The sequence below is a fragment of the Epinephelus fuscoguttatus genome, linkage group LG9 (assembly GCF_011397635.1).
Source record: "Epinephelus fuscoguttatus linkage group LG9, E.fuscoguttatus.final_Chr_v1".
Taxonomy (NCBI): Eukaryota; Metazoa; Chordata; class Actinopteri; order Perciformes; family Serranidae; genus Epinephelus; species Epinephelus fuscoguttatus.
This window is the reverse complement of record NC_064760.1, coordinates 9,543,285-9,563,582: the sequence shown is the minus strand read 5'-3', so window position 1 is coordinate 9,563,582 and position 20,298 is coordinate 9,543,285. Positions and strand designations below refer to the sequence as shown.

General features: G+C 41.1%; 1 protein-coding gene across 2 annotated transcripts in view; it reads right to left on the bottom strand.

The window, feature by feature from the left end:
- Nucleotides 1-20,298, bottom strand: part of fstl5 (follistatin-like 5) — a 271,372-nt gene that overhangs the window by 217,647 nt on the left and 33,427 nt on the right. For both annotated transcript variants that reach the window (XM_049585115.1, XM_049585116.1), the window contains exons 2-3: nucleotides 14,194-14,335; nucleotides 4,007-4,037 (exon numbers count right to left, since the gene is read on the bottom strand). In XM_049585115.1, the coding sequence (XP_049441072.1) occupies nucleotides 4,007-4,037; nucleotides 14,194-14,335 (173 nt within the window). The remainder of the gene's footprint in view (nucleotides 1-4,006; nucleotides 4,038-14,193; nucleotides 14,336-20,298) is intronic.

Genomic DNA, 20,298 nt, shown 5'->3' with positions numbered 1-20,298 from the left:
ACTTTTTTTTTTTACATGTAATGAGGAAGGTAAGATTATCTCACAAAGTTCCATCAGGTATTTCATATGGCTAAATCAGTCTATTTATTCCGCAAAATTGCATTTCACCAGCAGCCCAAGGTCTTGCTGCAGCCTGCATAACAAGCTCGGTTAGTGTGGCACACGCTCGTTCTGGGACTCCAATTACAGAGCATCCTGGAAACCGGCTGGCATTTGTCTGTCTTTGTCTCTTCCATGCTGACATTCAGTTAGAGTTTATAGGGCGTTGCATTCTCCCGATCTATAATTATTTTTTTGTTTTCCCATCCACGCTAAATGTAGAAATATAATGTTCATCCATCCATTTTCTTAACTGCTTATCCTGTTTGGGGCTGCAGCACATATGAGGTGAAATAGTGGGTCGGGTTACTCCCTGGATGGGCTGCAAGTCTATCACAGGCCAAAGGAACATTAAAGTCTAAGACAATTGAACACATTCAGGAATGTATGTGTGTGAACAGGTTATCAACTGGTTGTGATTTCAAGGGAGAAAATTATGTTAAAAGTCTGAGACAGGAAAATGTTTTAAAAAGATAAGTGACTTTTGGTTTTGCTTTAGGTTATGGACATGCAAGAAGCCACAAAGTATAATGAATGAATGTATTCTGCAGGAGTTTTAAAACTCAGACTGAATCCGCACCTTTTCTCCACCAGGAATTCTTTTGCACCTTTCTGTAAACACTGACTAGCATCACTGTATTCTGCTGAGCTGATTCTGTGTCTTCTCTCATTTTGGTTTGCTAGATGTCCATTGGAAATGTAGATGGTGACGTAGCTTGTAAAATTGAAGTTTTAACGCTAAATTGACCTCAGTTGTGTAATAATGAGAAGCCTCCAATGTACGGGGTGATGCTTGAATTATTTATGATTTTCTCTACAGTTCGCTTGCCTTCTCGTTATCGGGGCTGGAAATGAGTTTGCTGAAAACTGGCCAAAGTGAGATCTCCCCTCTCGGCTTACAGAACATGGCGCATTAAAGTGAATCACAGCAGACAGCTGGGGCCGCCCTTTATGGTAATGCACCCTCTACAATTACTGCTTCGACCTTCCCTGCTGAAGAAAAATGGGGAGACGTCCATTTAGCGGCCCTTTCAAACACTTAGTGGCAGACATGTTGGGCAGCAGGATCACCTTTTGCCTGACATTGACTCTTGTTTAGAGGAGACAAAGAAGACATTAGAAAGGTGACAGGTTGACAGATGAGATGCATCTGTCAAACACCAAGAGGTCTGCAGCGCATTAATGCGGCCACACCGCCCTGTGCTGCAGAGGTAGATGAAGCTGGTTGGGAATAAAGGTGCCAACTACAGCTACAACTAATGGTTATCTCAATTACAGAAAAATCTATCTATCAATTATTTTTTCAAAGTAAACAACAGTTTATAAAATAACAAATGGTGACACTGCTCATCACAACTGTCCAGTGTCCAAAGAGACATTTTAAATTTTTTTATATGTTAAATCAACAGCCAAAATTCAAAGATATTCAACTTAACAATGATAATAAATAAAGAAAACCCACTGGGAACCATGAAGAGGTGACTACTTGGAATATTTCTTGAAAACTAGTGTGAGTGGAGACACTTATTGTGGCATTATAAAATAATGCAGTGGTCGCTAGGATGGAAAAGATTTGTTGTGTTACCTTTCTTAGGTGGCACCAACCAACGCCATATTTTGCAGATTGTCTTAATCTGTGCTTCTTTGCTTTTAAGATATTCAAACTGCTTCTATATAATTGACGTTGCGTTACCTTTCTTGTCAACGAGTTCCTCAGCTTTGGAGGATAACAAAGTTGACTTTCAGCATTTTAGATTAACAAGTTCTGTGGATGTGTAAAATAAATGGGTGTGGATTAAGTGGAGACCTTAAGTTACGTTGTGTTCTGCTTGCTCAACAGGTGTTTGATAAATTGATTATACCGTCTCCCTTTTGTTGCACTTATGGATAATGAACACTGTTGTCAGTGACTCCATTAAAATATATATCCTACTGTCTGTTTAACTCCGTTCGCTGTGGGCTCTGCTCTGAGGTTATCCTGCTGTTACTCGTTTATTTCTACTGTATGATAGGCTGTTGGATCTATCCATATCAAGTAAAAATGTCAAAAACGTATTATTATCAACATAAATTTTATCTCAATCCCCTGTCAAAGTTGTTTCATCGCCCAGACTTTGAACTGTTGGTTGAACAACATCAAACCTTTAAATATTCCAACTTGATTGACTGAAATTACTTGATAATGAAAATAGTTAGTTGCAATCCTTCACTCTCACAGTGGGAGTGCTTTGGTCTCACAGAAGAAAGTGTTCTTTTAGCAAAACAAAGCTCGGGCAGTGCAAAGTATGGGTGTATGAAAAGAACTGGATACAACTTTGGGGGCAAATTACCCAAATCTTCCATTACATTAGGACAACAGACCAAGTACACTACAGACTACGCCAGCCAAGTAGCTAACTTCCGCCAGCCGTGCCAGCTACTTCCAGTTTAGCATGCTGCTAACTTGAATGGGAATAAAATTATTTAATTGTGCGTCTCTTTCAGACTTTCAAAATGTTATGGGACGTAACGGATCAAATCCAGATAGCAACACAAGTCATTTCACGCTGTTGTGACACTCAAAAAAGATTTTTTTTTGTTTGTTTGTTTGCTGAACCCTCAAAGCAGAAAATTATTTTGTTAAAGCTAAGAGTTGAACTGCTCTTTTTGGTGTTAAAGGTAAACGTATCTTCCAAACCTCTAAACTGTCAAATATATTATATTCATTGACTTTTCATGTATTGATATATGAAATCACAGTAGAACAATAACTACCTACTACTATGCTGCTGATGCTGATCCTGGGGGGGTGGCACATTCACAAAGATGCTCCAAAGCACAACACTGTCATTCAAATCTATATTTCAGACTACATACTCCAGTATATTGCACCAAACCTTTATCAGTATCAACAGGAACATATTTTGTGCAACTACACAGCTGCAAAACTGACCCAAAACATGCTGTGGCAACAAAACGTGGACATGCAGTATATCCCCCACAGCTTCATTTGAAAACCATTGTTGAGGTCTGATCTCTCCCCTACTCCCTCTGGTTGACCATTACCCGTACTGAAGTTGAAGAGATGATGTAATATTGATGTTGTGATGTCAAGCATCTTGAGCCACAACAGTGTTTTCCACTATCTGCTGTTGTCATGACTCATACAATACAACGCACTGCTCTGGCATCAAACAGTGTGCACCTCTACAAACTATTATTTGTCCACATATATCAGTTGCTGGTGAAGTCCACTGTGAGAAACTTGCTTTATGCTTCTTAGATCCAGCGTTTAAAAGCACCTGGTTAAGTGAAAACCAGTAGAAATCACCACGGCAACTGTTTGCACCGGAGCATGGTAGGGGTGTAACGATACATCGATCCACATCGATACATTGATTCATTGATTAACGATCCAATTACATCGATGCAAAATGAAAACATCGAGCCATATCGTCATCTTAAAGATACACCTTTATTTTGAAATTCACATAGCATGTCTGTGTCACCATTTTAGTGAACAGGTCTATTTTTATTATTTTTTGTTACAGAAGAATACTGTTTTTCATTTAAATGCCTGATACCTGGAAGAGCTCAGAAATAAAATGGTCAAATCATATTCTAGTTGTTTTTGTGAGTTGATGTAAATGATTGTGTGTGAGATCTTCACGTTGAGCCAAACAAAGTGGTTGAAAGACGTCACACAAGCGTGCCATGCTACTAATGGGTTTCCTAAAGCGGAGGTTTTTGTGAAAGGTGCACTATGTCCTTTACACAATGGGTAGCCCAGCAGATGTGCTTAAGCCATGCTGTCGCCTCCATCACACGACAACGCTACACCTAACCTGCATGATGTGTAACGCTGGTTGTGTAAATTGCATGTCATAGGAGAGAGAGAAAGAGGAAGGAATGAGAAATGGAAACTCACCCTTTATCCTCAAGCTCTCAGGGACCCCATCCTGCAGGAACAACAAAAAAAGAAAAATGAGAGGCTATCAGAGTCACAGTAAACCACAAGTTCATCAACATGTTTCCATTTAGCCGAGTGAGTGAGATCTGTGGTGCCTGTACCACTGAAATTAAATTCTATAGACCACTTAATACATTGGCCATCTCTCTTTACAAACACTTGAGTGTTCAATTGAGATCATATGTCAGTGCAGCCATGACATTAACGTCCAAGGATTTCTCTCTTACTGAAAGAACTTGTCTGACACACTGTCGTGTCGCCTGTTTGAATGGCAATCAATGATGCACTGATAAGTCAGACATTAACGTGCCATTATGTTAAGTGGTAATTTTCCTTACTTACATAGACAATGATAAACCTTTTAAGTGGTAACCCATATCATGTCACCTCCACTATGATTTTATTTTGTCGATCAAGGGAAGACAATTCAAAGGGCTTTACATAATACATTAAAGCATTTAGAAGTTCAGAAAAACAACATAAAATCACCAAAATGCAAATAAAAAGCACAGAAACCTTTTAAAAGGAAATGGAAAAAGAAAACAAGGACATAAACGCAGCATTGAAGGATAAGATAGTTTATAATGAGTATTTAAGGTTCAGTCAAAGGGAGTAATTACACATTAAGGATATTTACAACACATTCTTACCCAAAACTTGTCAAACACTGATGCCTTGTCAGTGGCCGTATGCACTCAACAATGGTGTTCTGGGCACCCCTCTACCATCAGTTTCAGACCATCAGGGCAAGCATCTAAGTGTCTGTTTGTTACATGTATAATGTCTTTTCACAATAAACGTTCATGTTCACAGGAAATGCATAGTTTCTGCTTGTTACATGCATAGTCTATTTTCAAAATAAGCTTCCAAGAAAGGTTAACTTAGTTTCTAGGTGTACTTCGTAACGTTCAGGCAGCAAAAGCACTTGGTTAGGATCAGAGAAAAAAGCAGTTTGGGTTAGAATAAGTGTATTTGCTACTGACGTAAAGTGACTTATGTCCAGAGTTGAAAATTAGCACCAACCACCAAAATTTTCATGCTGTATTTCTATTTCCACTTTGCACGGAGCATTGGAACAAAAAACAATTTCCCCCCCCGGGGATTAATAAAGTATTCTGAATCTGAATCTGAATCTGAAATCTGAAATGTGGGGCCAATGACCAAGCATTGTTGTTGACAAGTTTTTGGTGAAAAAGGGTTAAAATTTTTAGGATCTATCTCAAGGATATTTAATTATTCATTCATTCATTCATCTTCTAACTGCTTCATCCTCTTGAAGGTCGCGGGGGGGCTGGAGCCTATCCCAGCTGACATCGGGCGAGAGGCAGGGTACACCCTGGACAGGTCGCCAGACTATCGCAGGGCTGACACATAGAGACAGACAACCATTCACGCTCACATTCACACCTACGGACAATTTAGAGTTATCAATTAACCTAGTCCCCAATCTGCATGTCTTTGGACTGTGGGAGGAAGCCGGAGTGCCCGGAGAGAACCCACGCTGACACGGGGAGAACATGCAAACTCCGCACAGAAGGGCTCCCACGCCCGGGATCAAACCGGCAACCCTCTTGCTGTGAGGCGAGAGTGCTAACCACCACACCACCGTGCCGCCCCGGATATTTAATTATTCCTTACTTAATCTTTTTTTCCCTCCAATCAGAAGTTACACTGTTCCTCACTCCCATTTTATCACAGAAATTTATGGATCTGATGTTGCTCTGCTGTTTTCCAACATGAGTGTTGCCTTTCGACTCTAACTCGTTCTTTCTATCTTTCTGCCTCTCTTTGTCTTTCCTGATGTCTAAGATGGGATGTCCATATATGCCTCTTGAGGTGTCTTGCATCACTTGAACAATTCTGCAGTATATCCTCACTCACAGCAAATCAGAACATAACTGTATTTGAAAAAAAGAGTGAAATCATTCAAACCTAGTGCAGAGAGACATAAAGAAGAGCAAAAATCTATGACCCCTTGAGTAGGTGCACTATAAAATCAGCTGCATTTAGAGCATGCATAGTGATGATGGTTGTAGAAAATGCTGTTATCAGGACTACTATTCTGAGTAGTCTGCTGCTCTCCACAAAACCATGAATACGAAAGAAAGAGGCATAAATATTTGATTTCTCTACAGTGAAATCTGCATAGCTCATCCTTCTCGTTCTTGTACAGAAAATTCAGACTCTCTATCTACCAGCTCGAGCACAGTGGTGTTATGGAGAAGATGCATTATGCAACAGGTCTACAGTCAATAATGAACAGTGGTCCATGACTGCCTACTGAAAATAGCAGATTACCCAATTCCTGTGTTTGCACAGTGAATATGCATACTGTGTATTTCCTTACTAAAATATGCTTGATTTGATTCTAAGTCAATTAATAAGGCATGTGAATACATTTAAAGTATTTTACACACATATGGACACATGTATCAAAAGATCTCCCTGGTTAAAAATTAATTTTGACCACAATACTAATTCAGCTCACCCCAATGTTTGATTACTACACTGTGTATCATTGTCAGTGAATCTGTCTGTGCCATTTTATCCTTCTGATACTTCCCTGAAGATCTTTCTGAGTCTGTACACTTACATTAATATCTGTTGTCGCTAATGAGGCTGTTTCAATTAGATTTCTGTCAATCTATTCATCAATTCATCGACTTTTCACGTTAGCACGAAAATGAGTACAAAGATTAATAGTGGTTGTATGTGTTTGGAATCAACCCCTTCATATTCAGAGGAAAAGTTAAAATACAACTATTTAAAGATGCCCCCCACTCTCTCTCTTTCAGTTTGTCAATAAAGAGATGTTTTCACATTCCTCTGTTTGGGAAGGAGATATCTGTGCAAAAAATCTGCGATTTAAACGTGCCCCGGGCAAGCTAGATTGTGTAAGTCACAAATTCAAAAAAGCCAATCACTGTCTAATATGCAAATGCCAGCAAAGAAACTTGAAAGCTCCAGGTCAGAGTGGACTTATTACACCTAATATAAAAAGCTCAGTTAGACAGAATGAAACTTTTTTGGCTGACAAAGTTTGGAGACAAGTGAAAAACGGCCTAGCAAAAAAAAAAAAAAAAAAAAAAAAAACGAGCTCCTCTGTCTGAGGAGGCAAAAAAGAGCAAAAATGAGAGTGATAAAAGAAGAGGAAAAACAAGAGTAAACCTCAGTCAGGCGTTCAAGAGATGGAGGGCGCTCAGTAACCAAAGAGGCTTCAAAACCGATGTCCAGCTAGCTTTCTTTCTAATGGATCAGTAAGTAACACGGCTAAATGTTAGCTAGACGAAAGAGGACTGTACTGTACTGGCTGCTAGTTCATTCCTAGCTGGCCAGCAACCAGGGACCGGGTAGCAAGTGTTGGTCGGCTGACATCCTCGTTGCCATTCTACAGCAGCCCTCAGACAGTGATACTCCCCTCCCTTCCTTCTGTTCTCTTCTCATGGAGGCAGCTATCGACGGACATCACCCAGCTAAGTTACGCCCAGCTAAGTGAACACTGAACTTTGTTTCCCATTCAATTTGAGCTCCAACCGGCCGCATCACTTCCATACGGTACCGTTTATTCTAGAATTGGGACTGTTTACATGTGCATATTGGTATAATTCCACTGTGTCTACTGTTGTTTGTACTGGTACTGTACATATTGGTATAATTTACTGTGAGTTGTTTGAGCTGGTACTGTGCATTCTGGTGTAATTATTTGCATTACTATTTGTTTTTTCTTCAGATGAATTTGATAATTGTTGCTCGGTCTCTTTACTCATTTATTTAGTAGGAGGGAGTGTCCACACACCCTCTCGTTCTACATAGAGGTATACTGGTGGCTTTACAGCCTACATTTTATTTAATTCAGAGAGTCTAATATGGTCATATTATTGATTATTTCTGATCTCCACAGTCAAAAACGAATCCTGTCTGTTGCCTCTTTAAAAGGTATATCGTCACCGTGTTCCTTTTCCTGAACCTAACCACAGTACCTTTTCGTTACGTACTTTAAGTCATTTGTGGGGCCCTAATTCGTAGGATACCATGCAAACTGATCTGTGTGTATTTATCGTAGGACATAATTTGAACCACTGTATAAAGATACATTGAACAATCTTATAAACAACATCAATAAATAAAAGATGCTAACTACCCATACCATTCTGATACATCTGTTATTCGCCGATTGCACAACTCCTCAATCGAGTTTGGGTCTGACTGAGGCTCAAACATGTACACCGAAATCTCTTCAGTGTTTCCTCCACCTCCGAAAACACACCAAGCAGTGAAGTTGAGCCTGCAGCGAGCTGCCGTGCAATGTCTATGGAAAGCTGCAGCGACCGCTCCAAGCTGTTTGCGGCTGTTTGATTGTGCAGCAAAGTGAGGCCAAACTAAAAATTAGAGATAGTTTAACTTTTTAAAGTAAATTGCATCCAGAGATACCAGCCAATCGGTAAATAAAGTCCTGTGACTGCTGTGACATGATGACCTTTGGTAGAAACTATTTCTTCCTGCCTGAAACATATGACACGCCTCCCAACTGCAGAAAAAAGTCATTACTGTGGCGAGCCGCACTTCGCCACTGCTTGGTGTGGTTTCAGGGTAATGCTAGCCATCCTGATGCGCACTGCTCTTTCATCAGTCAACCTAAGCAGCAGTGGTGGGCAAGGTGCAAGGCTGGATTCTGAATTTCTTAGTGAGTAAGTCTGCTTCCAGCCCCTTTTCAAATGTATATATTTTTTACTGTCTATGTGGGAAAACCATATTATATAAAATTTTAATCATAGCATAGTATTTTTACAGACTTTAAAACATGTCTGGAGGGGAACCTTAACAATGGATTACTTTATTTTCTGGAAAAATGTATCTAGTGTATAACCAGCTTTACTGTCATCTTATTAATTTGATTTTAAAAATGAGTTAAAGTCTATAGGTAACCAAAATACCTAAAAGACAACCAAATTAAACATCATGATCTGGTAAACAGTCGTCCCTGCAGTCATCTTTCTGGATGTTTTACAAAACACTGCTGACTTGCGACACAGTAGGCCCAAATCACAAAAAGCACCTGTGGCTCCCTGACATTCTTCGTACCCCTCTGGAGGAGGTGACATTTGGAATTGCACTAGGTAGGGAAGATATCAAATGGGGCTTATTTGCATATGGCAGACAGTGTTCACACTTCATTTGTTTGAAGAGAGTGATTTCCCCAGGGCCGCTGGCAGGCCTGTCTCTGCTGCCCTCAGACTCTGGGGACGCTGAAGCACCCAGCTGTACAACCCGTGGCTCATCTGCCCCTGTCACAGCTAGCTGGCTGACCGCCCACATCTCTCTCTCTCACTCTCTGACTTTATCTCTCAACCCCACTCCACCTACGCCCCCCTTCTCCTTCTCTTCTCCTTCTCCTGCTTCACATCTCACATCCCTCACTCCTCCACACCATCAACTTCCAAGTGCACTTCAACTTGAAACATATAACTGCAAATTGCAACACACCTGTATGACAAGTGAGTAGAATTTACAGTAGAATGCCCCAAGCAAGGCTGAATCTATTTTTTAGTTCAGACCAATAGTGCTGGGTGAAAAACAACACAGCTCCCTCATTCACTTCAATGTGACAGTGGGAAAGCAAAGGTGCTGATGCAGACGGCTCTGGAAAAAAAAAAAAAACGCAAGGCACCTGGCAGAAACGTTTAACCTGGCTCAGCTTGTGCTGCGGTTGATCTGCAACCTCATCTGGCGACAAACTGCACGGGAAAAAACAAAAACATTAAGGCATATTCCGACTAGATTACTGTGTAATGCGAACACTGTCATTCCACTGTTTATCTCACAGTCGGTATAAAAGGAGGATACATAATTATTTACTCCATGATAACTCTCCAGAGTTGTAAAATCCTTCCTCACAGACTACCTTAGTGTGTGTGTTGTTTTTTTTTAATCAAACTCAGAGTCTTTATCAGACAAAAAATGGAGATCAAAACACTGCATCAATTACACACATTTTGGGAGCTTTGAAAAATCAAGGTGCTGCTCCTTTTCCTTTGTATGCTGTTTTTCATCTAGCACCTGTACCCAATTGGAGCTGTGCGCACACAATCCATCTTCTTTACCTGTGGCAACACGCCCACACTCAAGTGATCCCTCTACTTTTTTTTAACAAAGCAGAAGTCATTATATCAGTAATAAGTAACAACTACAATAAATAACCAGCCACACAGCAACAAAGATAAGCATGCAGCAGGACAGACTTTAAAAACACAGTTTAACACCAGCATGGACATCGACATCTTGTTATTGTTATAGCAGATTGGCTCCATACGGCGTCTGCTTTCTCGGCCCCTGTGGAGACTTTACAGAAGCTGGTTACCTCGGCCTCAGGCTGGCTGCCATTTGAAAGTAGACAGCTCATCAAGATGAGTGACAAGGGCTGGGGCTAAAACTGACCAGCTGAGGAGGAGGAGGAGGAGGAGGAGGAGGAGGGTGGAAATCATACTGACAGTAGTCACATTTAAGACAAACACTGTATATTGGAGCTTAAAAGGTGCAGTCTGTGAATCTACTCTGACACACATTTTGTCAAATTCAGTGAATATCTCCTCTCGCTAACTGGACCAAGCCACACAACACTATTCCAGCCAATCTGCAACAGGGCGCACCGGTGCTCGTGTACAGAACAAAGAAAAGGCCGTGGATGTTAAAAGAGCAACAGCCGTGGGAGCAAGAGGGACGGTAAAACGAAGCTTCTGAGGAAGCACTAACCGGAGTGGTGTATTTGTTTGAGTGACAAGTTCAATTATCAACAATCTTTCCCCAGAATCGTTGACCCCACCTTCAACTAAACCTACCGCACATCATCTCAGGAATTTTATTCTTGTTATTTCTCCTATTCCCTGTCTCTTTATCTCAATCTCATTTGCCCAACCCCCCTCCCGCTCTTTCTCCCTCTCTCTGCTTATCCCCTGTTAATCTAGATTTGCCATGTGGCCAAGCCAGTGCTGGATGGATGGGGCTTTGCACACAGTTGTCCTTGCCTCCATTTTGTTTGTCCTGACATAACAGCTTGATGTCAGAGTGACAAACTCTCAGAAACTGTCCCTGGTGCAAGTCTGGCCACTGTTCAACAAATTTCACAAATTACACGTCGAGTCGCTTCATCGCTCTCGCAGTGAAACTCTTTATGAAAAGAGCTTAAGTGAAATAACACTATGTAAAATAAACTCATCCTGTAATAGAGGCTTGACAACATTAACTCTGAGTGGTATTCCCATTACAATCAATTATAATTAGGACTGGATTCTAGTGGCCAGGATCTGTGTCCTATTCCTGACCCCCTGTGGAGGATTTCACAGTGAATTTCTGAAACAATACCATGGGAATTATGGGTAGAGCATGTGACCAGCTGTTTATGGCCGAGTGCCTCCTGGTGATTGAAGTCTTTGTGAGGAAAGCATATAAAGGTCGTATCCGATCCCGTTACCCTTGTCAAACACTGTCCTTCAAAGCGAAGGAAAAGGCATAGCATTAACACGGCCACTGATGTATCACAGCTTGTGGCAGGGGGCTCAAAGGACACTCAGTACCTTTCTCTGAATGTGCAGATTATGTCAGTTAGAAAAATTATTGTCATATTCTATTAATGATGAACGTGAGAGGAATTTAATCAAAAATGTGACGCAAGCTAGGTTTTGAAAAAGCTTTAATTGCTATAAGTTTGTAAGTAGAGACTTTTTGTGCCAACAAATGTTGAGCTGAGAGCAACCTTCTGAAACTTGGTATTACTTTTCTACAATCGGTGGATATCTCATTTCGAAGCAACTGTTCTTTAACACCGCTCACTCAACTGTATTGACAAGTGGATGACCCGTGCCTCTCTGCAATCTAGCCGGCAGCGGAGAAAATTCTCTAAGCAACCAAAAGGCCGATGACATATTTGGGAAAAAGGGCCTGCAATGTGGCCATTTTTCACCAAAGGGCCGTAAATTTCCACAGCCTCTCCTGACAGGCGGATAGATGAGCAGAGTTTACCTCTGTCCTCTCACAGGATGAATTGTAATGGTATGCAGATGCTGTAATGACATTCCTCTGCGATGTAATCACAGCGCCAGGCACATTAATTTCATTGGAGTGGAAAAGCATATACATCATTTTTGTAGCTTCTCGTCAAATTCTCACTACATGTGGACGTACATTAGTTTAATTATTAAAGTCACTCTGGCTCCAAAGCAGGCCAATAAGAAGAGAAACTAGTAAGTTTCAACAAGAGATCATATACTGTTTGATACAGTAAAGCACTATTTACGACACCTTCAAAATGTGCTATTGTTTGAACTAAACCTAATTTAAGAGGGTATGCATGCTTCATTCAAATGACATGGCAATTCAATAAAAAGCACACAGTGCAATCTCAGTGCAGTACAACAGAGACTAATGTGAAAGCAGGGATACCTACGATTGCATGGGGGAAAAAAGATTAAAGCATCAGTATAGGAAAGGTTTCAAGTGGAAAAAATGCAAAGCAAATTGTGAAGTCAAGTAGAGATACCTCCAAGATATGTGTCTCAGTGTCTTTTATATTACCACCGTACTGTAAAATAAAGTTCTGGTAATAGGACACTTCCCTGCCTAGATCAGTTACACTTATTGATATCTTAGAGCTCAATCTATTCCCAAAATCCTACACCTACAGGTGAGTACACAGGCTAAGGAAAGACACATTATATCCCTGTTACAAGATGAAACTGTGAGGCACTGAAATCTAGAAAGCTTATTTTTCCTTGCCTTTGTTTCCTTGCCTTTATGCAGGATCTAGGAGCTGTGGTCCAAAGTATTAACACAACAATGGTGCAGTGCTGCACTGTACATAGAGGTGCAGTTAAAAAACAGTGATCTGGTTCTTTAAGAGAGAAATCCAGCACTGTCCAGGCAGGGGTGGACGTTGGATCGTTTGCCTCTTTCTTACAGTATAAAGCATCCCACTCTGGCAGAAGTGCTATCTCTGCACTTTACTCAGATCATATTACAGGATTTTTGGGTATTGAAGTTTAAATCTCTTCACTTCCTTCACACACACTCACAATTTCCAGAGTAGCTGTGGCTAGAAAGAAGCAGAACTCTTGCATAGCTGATAGCTGCGGTCTACGTGTTTAGAAAGCATCTCTCTGAATAAATCTTGTTCAAAAGGTCAAAATGTGTTTGACCATTGTGTCGATTTAACAGCTTTGCATCGCTCCCGGCTCCTCGCTCAACTCTGATACAGTCCAATAACGTTCCTACCATCTGTTTCCTCTGTATCACTCTCCGTCTTCCTCGCTTTCTAACCACCTCTTAACCCACCCACCCTTTGGTACCACTATCTTTGCCTTTCATTCCCATGCAGAGTGACTAAAGCTGTCTGGAACAAATTTTAAATGCAATATTTAGTCTGAAGATGACAGACTGCCTTGAAGTAAAAGCAAACATAACAAATGTTCTTTATTGTCATTGCTAATTTTTATCTTGGATTGAATAGAGTGGAGATGTGTTTACCAGGGAACATAACAGCAAAGGGGGCTTATGGGAAATGTGTACTAAGGGACCACAATCCGACTAATGCCTCTTGACAAAACGCTTTGCTTTCTCAAGTCCCCCTCTGCCAAAACAGTCAATTTCAATCCCAGTCTGGCTCTAATTGATCCATCTCTGCTACTCTGGTGTTTTGGAATTGAATAAGAGAAAAAACAGACTATGCAACTAGTTTAGAGGAAAATAAATGTAACTTGTTCCTTCAGATGCAGTGAAAGCGATTAATAAAAGCAGCTGATTTTGCTTGTGGGGCCTGCCCTGTATCACTAAGTCAATAAGCATTAAATTACATCTTTTACTTTAAACGTTCAGCTAAAATGACATGCGACCGTCCTCACTTCATTCAAAGCTCGTCTTCATCTTTGCTCAGCTGTGCCTCGCATAAATCCGATGTTGTCTTTGAAAAGACAGTCCCCTGGCACAGAGGGAGGGATAATGATTCATCAAGTATTTTTCAGTGGGCAGACAAACAACAACAACAGGAGAGTCATCTGATGGAGGAAGAAAGCGCCACTGTAATTAGTTTCATACTTGGCAAAAGCACATACTCCTCTTGTTACAGACAGCAGATGAAAAAAGGCTTCGATCAATACCTTGTGTCGAAATCTCACGACTGGTCGATAGAGCGGCGACCTGAATCCCTCCTTGTTGGGTCTCCCGTTGGCGCCGAGCACAGCGAGCCCCAACAGTAAAATTGCCGCCGACCACCATCTGGCTGTCTTCATTGGTCTTTTCCTGTCAAAAACCAAACAAGAAAGGTGAGTGCTCTTCTCCAACACTCTGGAGGTTCAATACTGGTTAGCCAAGACAATATATCAAGTCTGCTGTAATTAGTGTAGACAATGGGAAGCGCAAAACTGTCGCTGGTTTAAACTAAAGCTATCAATACGTGCCCCACACTCGGCAAGGAGATTAGATCTCCTTTTGAATCAATTAGGGGAAATAGACGTCATGAGAAAATCAAGATAAAGAAGACAAAGAGCCAATATATTAAGGCAATTAAAGTGAGGGCTTTGGATTAATTAGTCTGAGTGTCTAAGTCAAGCAACTGTGATGTGGCAGAGAGATGATATCGCAAACAGTTTCCTCACACCCTCACAGAGATGCAGGCCAAATACATTTATTTAAACGAGAGAGAATATTCACTTTTCACCTCCGATATAACTGCATTTTAATAATTTATTGCTGTGTATAAAAACGAGTTTGACCTTTGCATAGCATGAATTAAACAAAACAGTGTTTGTGGGGGAAAAAAAACATGACCTGAAAGAATCTGTGTCCCAGAAACAGCAATGTTCAAGGACGTGAAATCACAGGAAATACATGGATACACTTTAGCCACTGCTCTCAAATTGCCTAACCCAATTTAACACACAAAATACACAAACACATGCACACAAGATTTATGTTCAAAATCTGCTGTGTTTGTTCCTTCTTATTTTCATCCCTCGTCTTTATCTGCATTTATGCCCTCAGTTCTTTGAGCAGCACAAAATCCCCTTTGTTAGAAGAGCTTTATAAATAAATTTGACTCGACTTGACTTGTTGATTTTCACAGGCAAACACTGAGCTGTACTTTCTAAGCCGTGTCAAGCCACCAGTGTCTGCTCATCATCCTCCAGCGGAGGAGATGACTGACAGCAGGATTGTGACCCCGCTTCCTTGTTCTTCTGGAGTGACACAGAGTCAGACAACAATGGCACTGTTGTGGCAGCTCTGTGGGCCCACATGCTATTCACTGGAGGTCAGGAGGTTGTGCCGGCAGAGCAGTGTGTCGCTTTGATGTGCTGGACGTACAGGGAACATTGAAACTTTATTTTCGTGACTTTATGTGACTTTTATTGCCTTCTTGAGCTGTCTGACATCTGCAGATTTTCTGCACAACTTCTGCTTTGAAACTTCATCCCTTTATCTTGGTTTTCGAAAACTTGGCCTGTGCACTGTATGGGATTCATGCTGACGGAGATTTAAACTTTCAATTACAAGAACAAACATCAACAGCTGGGGTGCGCATATAATTGTCTGCCAGATTCAACACCCATTTTCCAGACTTTTTGCTTAACCTTTGGAAACATTAGCATTTTAAAATCTATGTTCTTTGTCAAAAAATTTTGATAAAATTACACCCACCACCAGCCCACCTGCGGTACCAACCCACCCACCTTGCCCCATTAAATTTACAGAAACATGTCACAACTGAGACAAACCAGCTAATTAGAGCATATATTCAAAGGAAATATCTACAAAGAAACTACTGTACAAGTTATGCAACATACTGGCATTATGATTCTGCTTTAAGCCTTGGACTTCTAGTTTCCCGGCGTAGCGCGGGGTGGCGAACCCTGCGCAGAGCTAGTTTCAAGCAGCGCAACCCGAGGCGCGCTCAGTTTGGTAGTTTGGCAGACCAAGGTGCGCTGAGATGGGTGTCGCGGTGCAGCAGGGGGAGGTGTCGACAGATCCAGCTCGGCGCAGTGACAGTTTTGTGCCAAAAGGCTTCGCCGAAGGTGCACTAAAAGCTTGCCAGCTGAAACCAGGTCTACTGTCACAGAAGCTGGTTATTGTTGTGTTTGTGTCAAAATAAAGTTTATCAAACATTTTCACGTCTTTGATTTTGTGATTTACATGCCAAAATGATTATAATTCAATTCAAGTTCATTTTACAGGCTATGCATCATCAGCCCGTGGAAGTCTGCTCGCAGTTTTGTATATTCGGACACTGCGAGCTTGGACCTCCCGGACCAAAACATCATTTTCCTCCTGGGAGAAGTTTGGCCATCTGACACTGCTGCTCTCTTCTGCCATGGCGAATTGAGTAAACTCTCATTACGCCTTCGCGCGGTGCATTTAAGGGTGAGGAGAAGGGCTCATTTGATTGGTGTGATGTGAATTGGCTGTGTAAAACCCACTCCACGCCTTCTCTCCTCCCTCTTTCCAACTTGCGCAGGTAGGAGGGACGGAGGTGGGGAGTGAAGAGGAGTAGCTGCGCCAGCGCGCACGGTGTGCCAAACTTGCAAAATCCGCCTGGCCACACCCAGTTGGCGAAGTGCAGGTGCGCTGCGCCTCCGCCTTGCCCGGTCTGCGAAACTAGAGGCCTTGGTCTTTACCTATTTTCCTTCACAACAAAGCCTTTAGCACTTAAAGATGAAATGTCTCATCATGCCAGTCCCTGACTCCCGTCTCTGTCTCTGAAGTTGGGAGGGGGCATTGAAAGTGCCTTGATAATCCAGTGGGCAGGGAGTTTCTATTCCAAACTATGAGTCGAGAAATTCAAAAGATCTCTGAACCCGGCAAAGTAATTGTTAAAACGCTCTTAATGATCAACAGCCTTACCAACCCCCTGCAGACATATTATGGTCGTTCTGTGCTATGGGGCAGTAAAAATCGTACTTATTGCCTCTTTAATGTGATCATATTCATTCTCTATGCGTTTCTAAACTCTCCAGATCCAGGTAGAAACCCTGCCTGCAGCTGCTGCTGCTCCACTTCTCTGCTAACACAGTCTTTGAGCCACACTAGGTGGATTACCATATCTGCAAGCACAATCAATCAACTTCTTTGCGGCGTCCCAGTGTTAAATGGGTTATTAATGGACTAAGTTTTGCAGGATGCTGTGTCAGAGACAGAGACATATGCACAGTTTTAAGCAGTTTAACTGTATCACACAGCGGAATTTGTCGCTGATATTCAACCCATTATGATCACTCACAACTACAATGTACAAATCATTTTCAAGGTCTACTTCAACTGACTTACTGGTAATCTTACGAGGGCTGTACCCGACTCAGAATTATGTCCGTCGAATTAGATTCAGCCGATTAATACTAATATTCAACAATCTGTGTTGTTTTTTTGAAAGTTTGAACGTGGCTCAGCTGGATGTTCAGTGGGAACAGTGGTATTCATGTAATATAATAAACACGCTAACGGCGCTAATGACAGGTCGGAAACATGCAACAATTTTTTTGCCGACACTACACATCAAACAAAAGCCAAAGACTGTGTCCTATAAAGTATCTGTGAGGTGTGAAATCACCACTTCCAAGCAGAAGTGAGACGATAATGTTATTTCGGAGCCTTACGGTGGAAAGTTTCTTCTACTCTGTGCTGCTGCATCACATCTGCAGCTGTCTGTACCAAAGAGTAGCGTGAATGTCAAAAGCGCTCACTCGGCAGCAAATTCTGGGGACCAAAACATTCGCAGAAGTACAGTAACCAGCAAAAATACTTCTCGACTTGAAGCAATCTCAGTCAACTGAGGGGTCTCCGACTGACAATTTGAATCTCCGATGTTAAAGGGGCAGCCCTAAATCTTAGGAGGAGCCAGGAGCTATATTGCTCTGTATTTTAATAAAAGAGCAACATTATCAAGAGAGCAAACTGTCTTTACTGTGGACTGAACAATGCACACTGTCCCTGTTACACACCAGATTGCACAAAGACTTCTTTTTTTGTTTTGTGGCCATTGGCGAGTTAATTTTCTTGTCACTGAGTCCATTTTTCTTCTCATCTTGTGCACCATTACTGTTAATGGAGCTTTGTAGCACAATGACAAACTACATATATAGGAGGGAAGCAAAAGTGAAGGCAGACGTTGAACATAGGAAAAACTGCCTTGCCCTACAAATATTTATACTAAATAGCTAACACTCAGTCAGTAATGCTGTTAAAGAGTTTTGCATTTTAGCCTCAAAATCCCCATAAAGCTGAATCAATACCTCTCTAAATTATTAACAAAAACTACAGTACGACCTTCATAAATGTAGAATTTACTGCAGAATCTACTGCATTAGTTTAAGCTAGGTATACCTAATAAAGTGGAAATTGAGTGTATTATTTATTCACATACTTTATCCAAAGTGAAACTGAGGCTACAAGTAAGGTTTTCCTAATAAAAGCCTAAAAGCAAAACACAGATTTATATTGGAAAAAGTGAGATAGCTTTTATTGCAAATGGTCCTTCATTCAACTGACATCAACTCTAGTGTGAGCATGTCATATATACTTGTAAATACAAGTCCCTGTGTGTGAGGGTAAGAGTGTATGTTTGTGTAAACAGTCCAAGTCTTATTTATGTGACTTTAAAGAACAGGAGACAGAGACAGCCTGGAAGTTTTCTCTGGACCCCCTCAGGAAGCGTCACCATAACTTTGGCTCGTCGTTTTAAATTCCCCGGAACACGTCTAAGCTTTGACATTGACTTTCAAATGAAGACTACCTATTTCCCACTATGTACACAATGCATCATGTCTTGACAAGCTCAGAGCTGCTCTTCTCCAACCCCCCCATCTGTCTCATTCAGCAGATTTTTGCCAGTCAATGCACTGAGCGAGTATAACAACAGAAATGTCCATAAGCCTCCACAGACACTATGTTTGTGTGTAAGTATCACCTGACTGCAACATACTAGGCATTAGCTGGGTGTGAATAAATGCAGACATTTTAATTTACTATCAACTGTCACGCATGTTTGGTAAGCCTGGAACATAATTAATACATGCCATACATTTTCCTGACATTATGCCCCCCCAAGGACCTTAATTCAGGAATCCTCCACTCCCATGTGACTATTACTAGTCAGCTTAGACTAATTCTGACTTATTGCTGATAACTCTCCAATTTACAGCTTCCTAATTACAGTCAGCCCGTCTCAAATATAATTAAACAAATTCTGAATTTTGAATATGGCTGACACTCCACTGGGAGCACTGAGTTTCTTCTATTTTTCAGTTAACAGCACTTTAAGACAGTGGACAGTACAGTGGAGCTCGTGATTTCTAAACAAGGCTGAGAACATATAGTTTCAACAATCAGAACGACATATGGCACCAGTTTAGATACTTCAGCCTTTTGCAAAAGGGCAAGAAACCCTGTAGTAGATGATTTAGCAGCAACAGCCAAACCTCCCCTCAAGCATCTGTTTTGCACTGCTAGCTACCATATCATCTTCAAAGTTTCTCACAACAAAGAAAGACTTTTGCTTATTTCTCACTAAACTGAAAAAACAGACCAGAGCCAGAAGTGTAACTGTATAATCCTAAGAACCAATATTATATAATACTGTAGGTGTCAGGATAGGTTACAGACTCAAATCTCCAAACTAGCAAGAACAATCTTAATTCTCACTTGACAATGTCTGTTTAGATGCACTTGAACAAAACATCACAATTACCCTTAACATTTTTAAGTAGAACACACCTGCTCAGGAAATTACAGTGTAGCGCAGCAATATAGAGAAGTGTCCAATCTGCACAAACAGAGGCTGAAAACACTCACACTGTTTTTCCAAAATAAGACTCTGATGGCTGGTGCACTGACCTTTGTGCACACAGTAGGTAACAAATTGCAAATTAAGAATGAAATTCATACTCCTAAACCAGAGGTTCCCAACATTTGGCTTGTGACATCCTACAAATAAAACGTTTATTTGTGACAAGGGATTTTGTGATATACTGGTATTGACAATACCAGTGTGTCTACAGGTATCGGATAATTAAATTTAATTCCTTTTAAGACCCTTTCAAGACACCTTTTAACCAAATTTAGGAGAGATTTTTGGACGGATCGTGTTTAACTTATTAAAGCATTCTAGGTAAGCATTGCAGGAGAGTAGTATGCATGTAGTCTTTTGCTGAGGTAAGTGTTATGTAGGAATATGGTTATTATAGTAAGTGAAGTTAATCTACATTTTCCCAACAGGT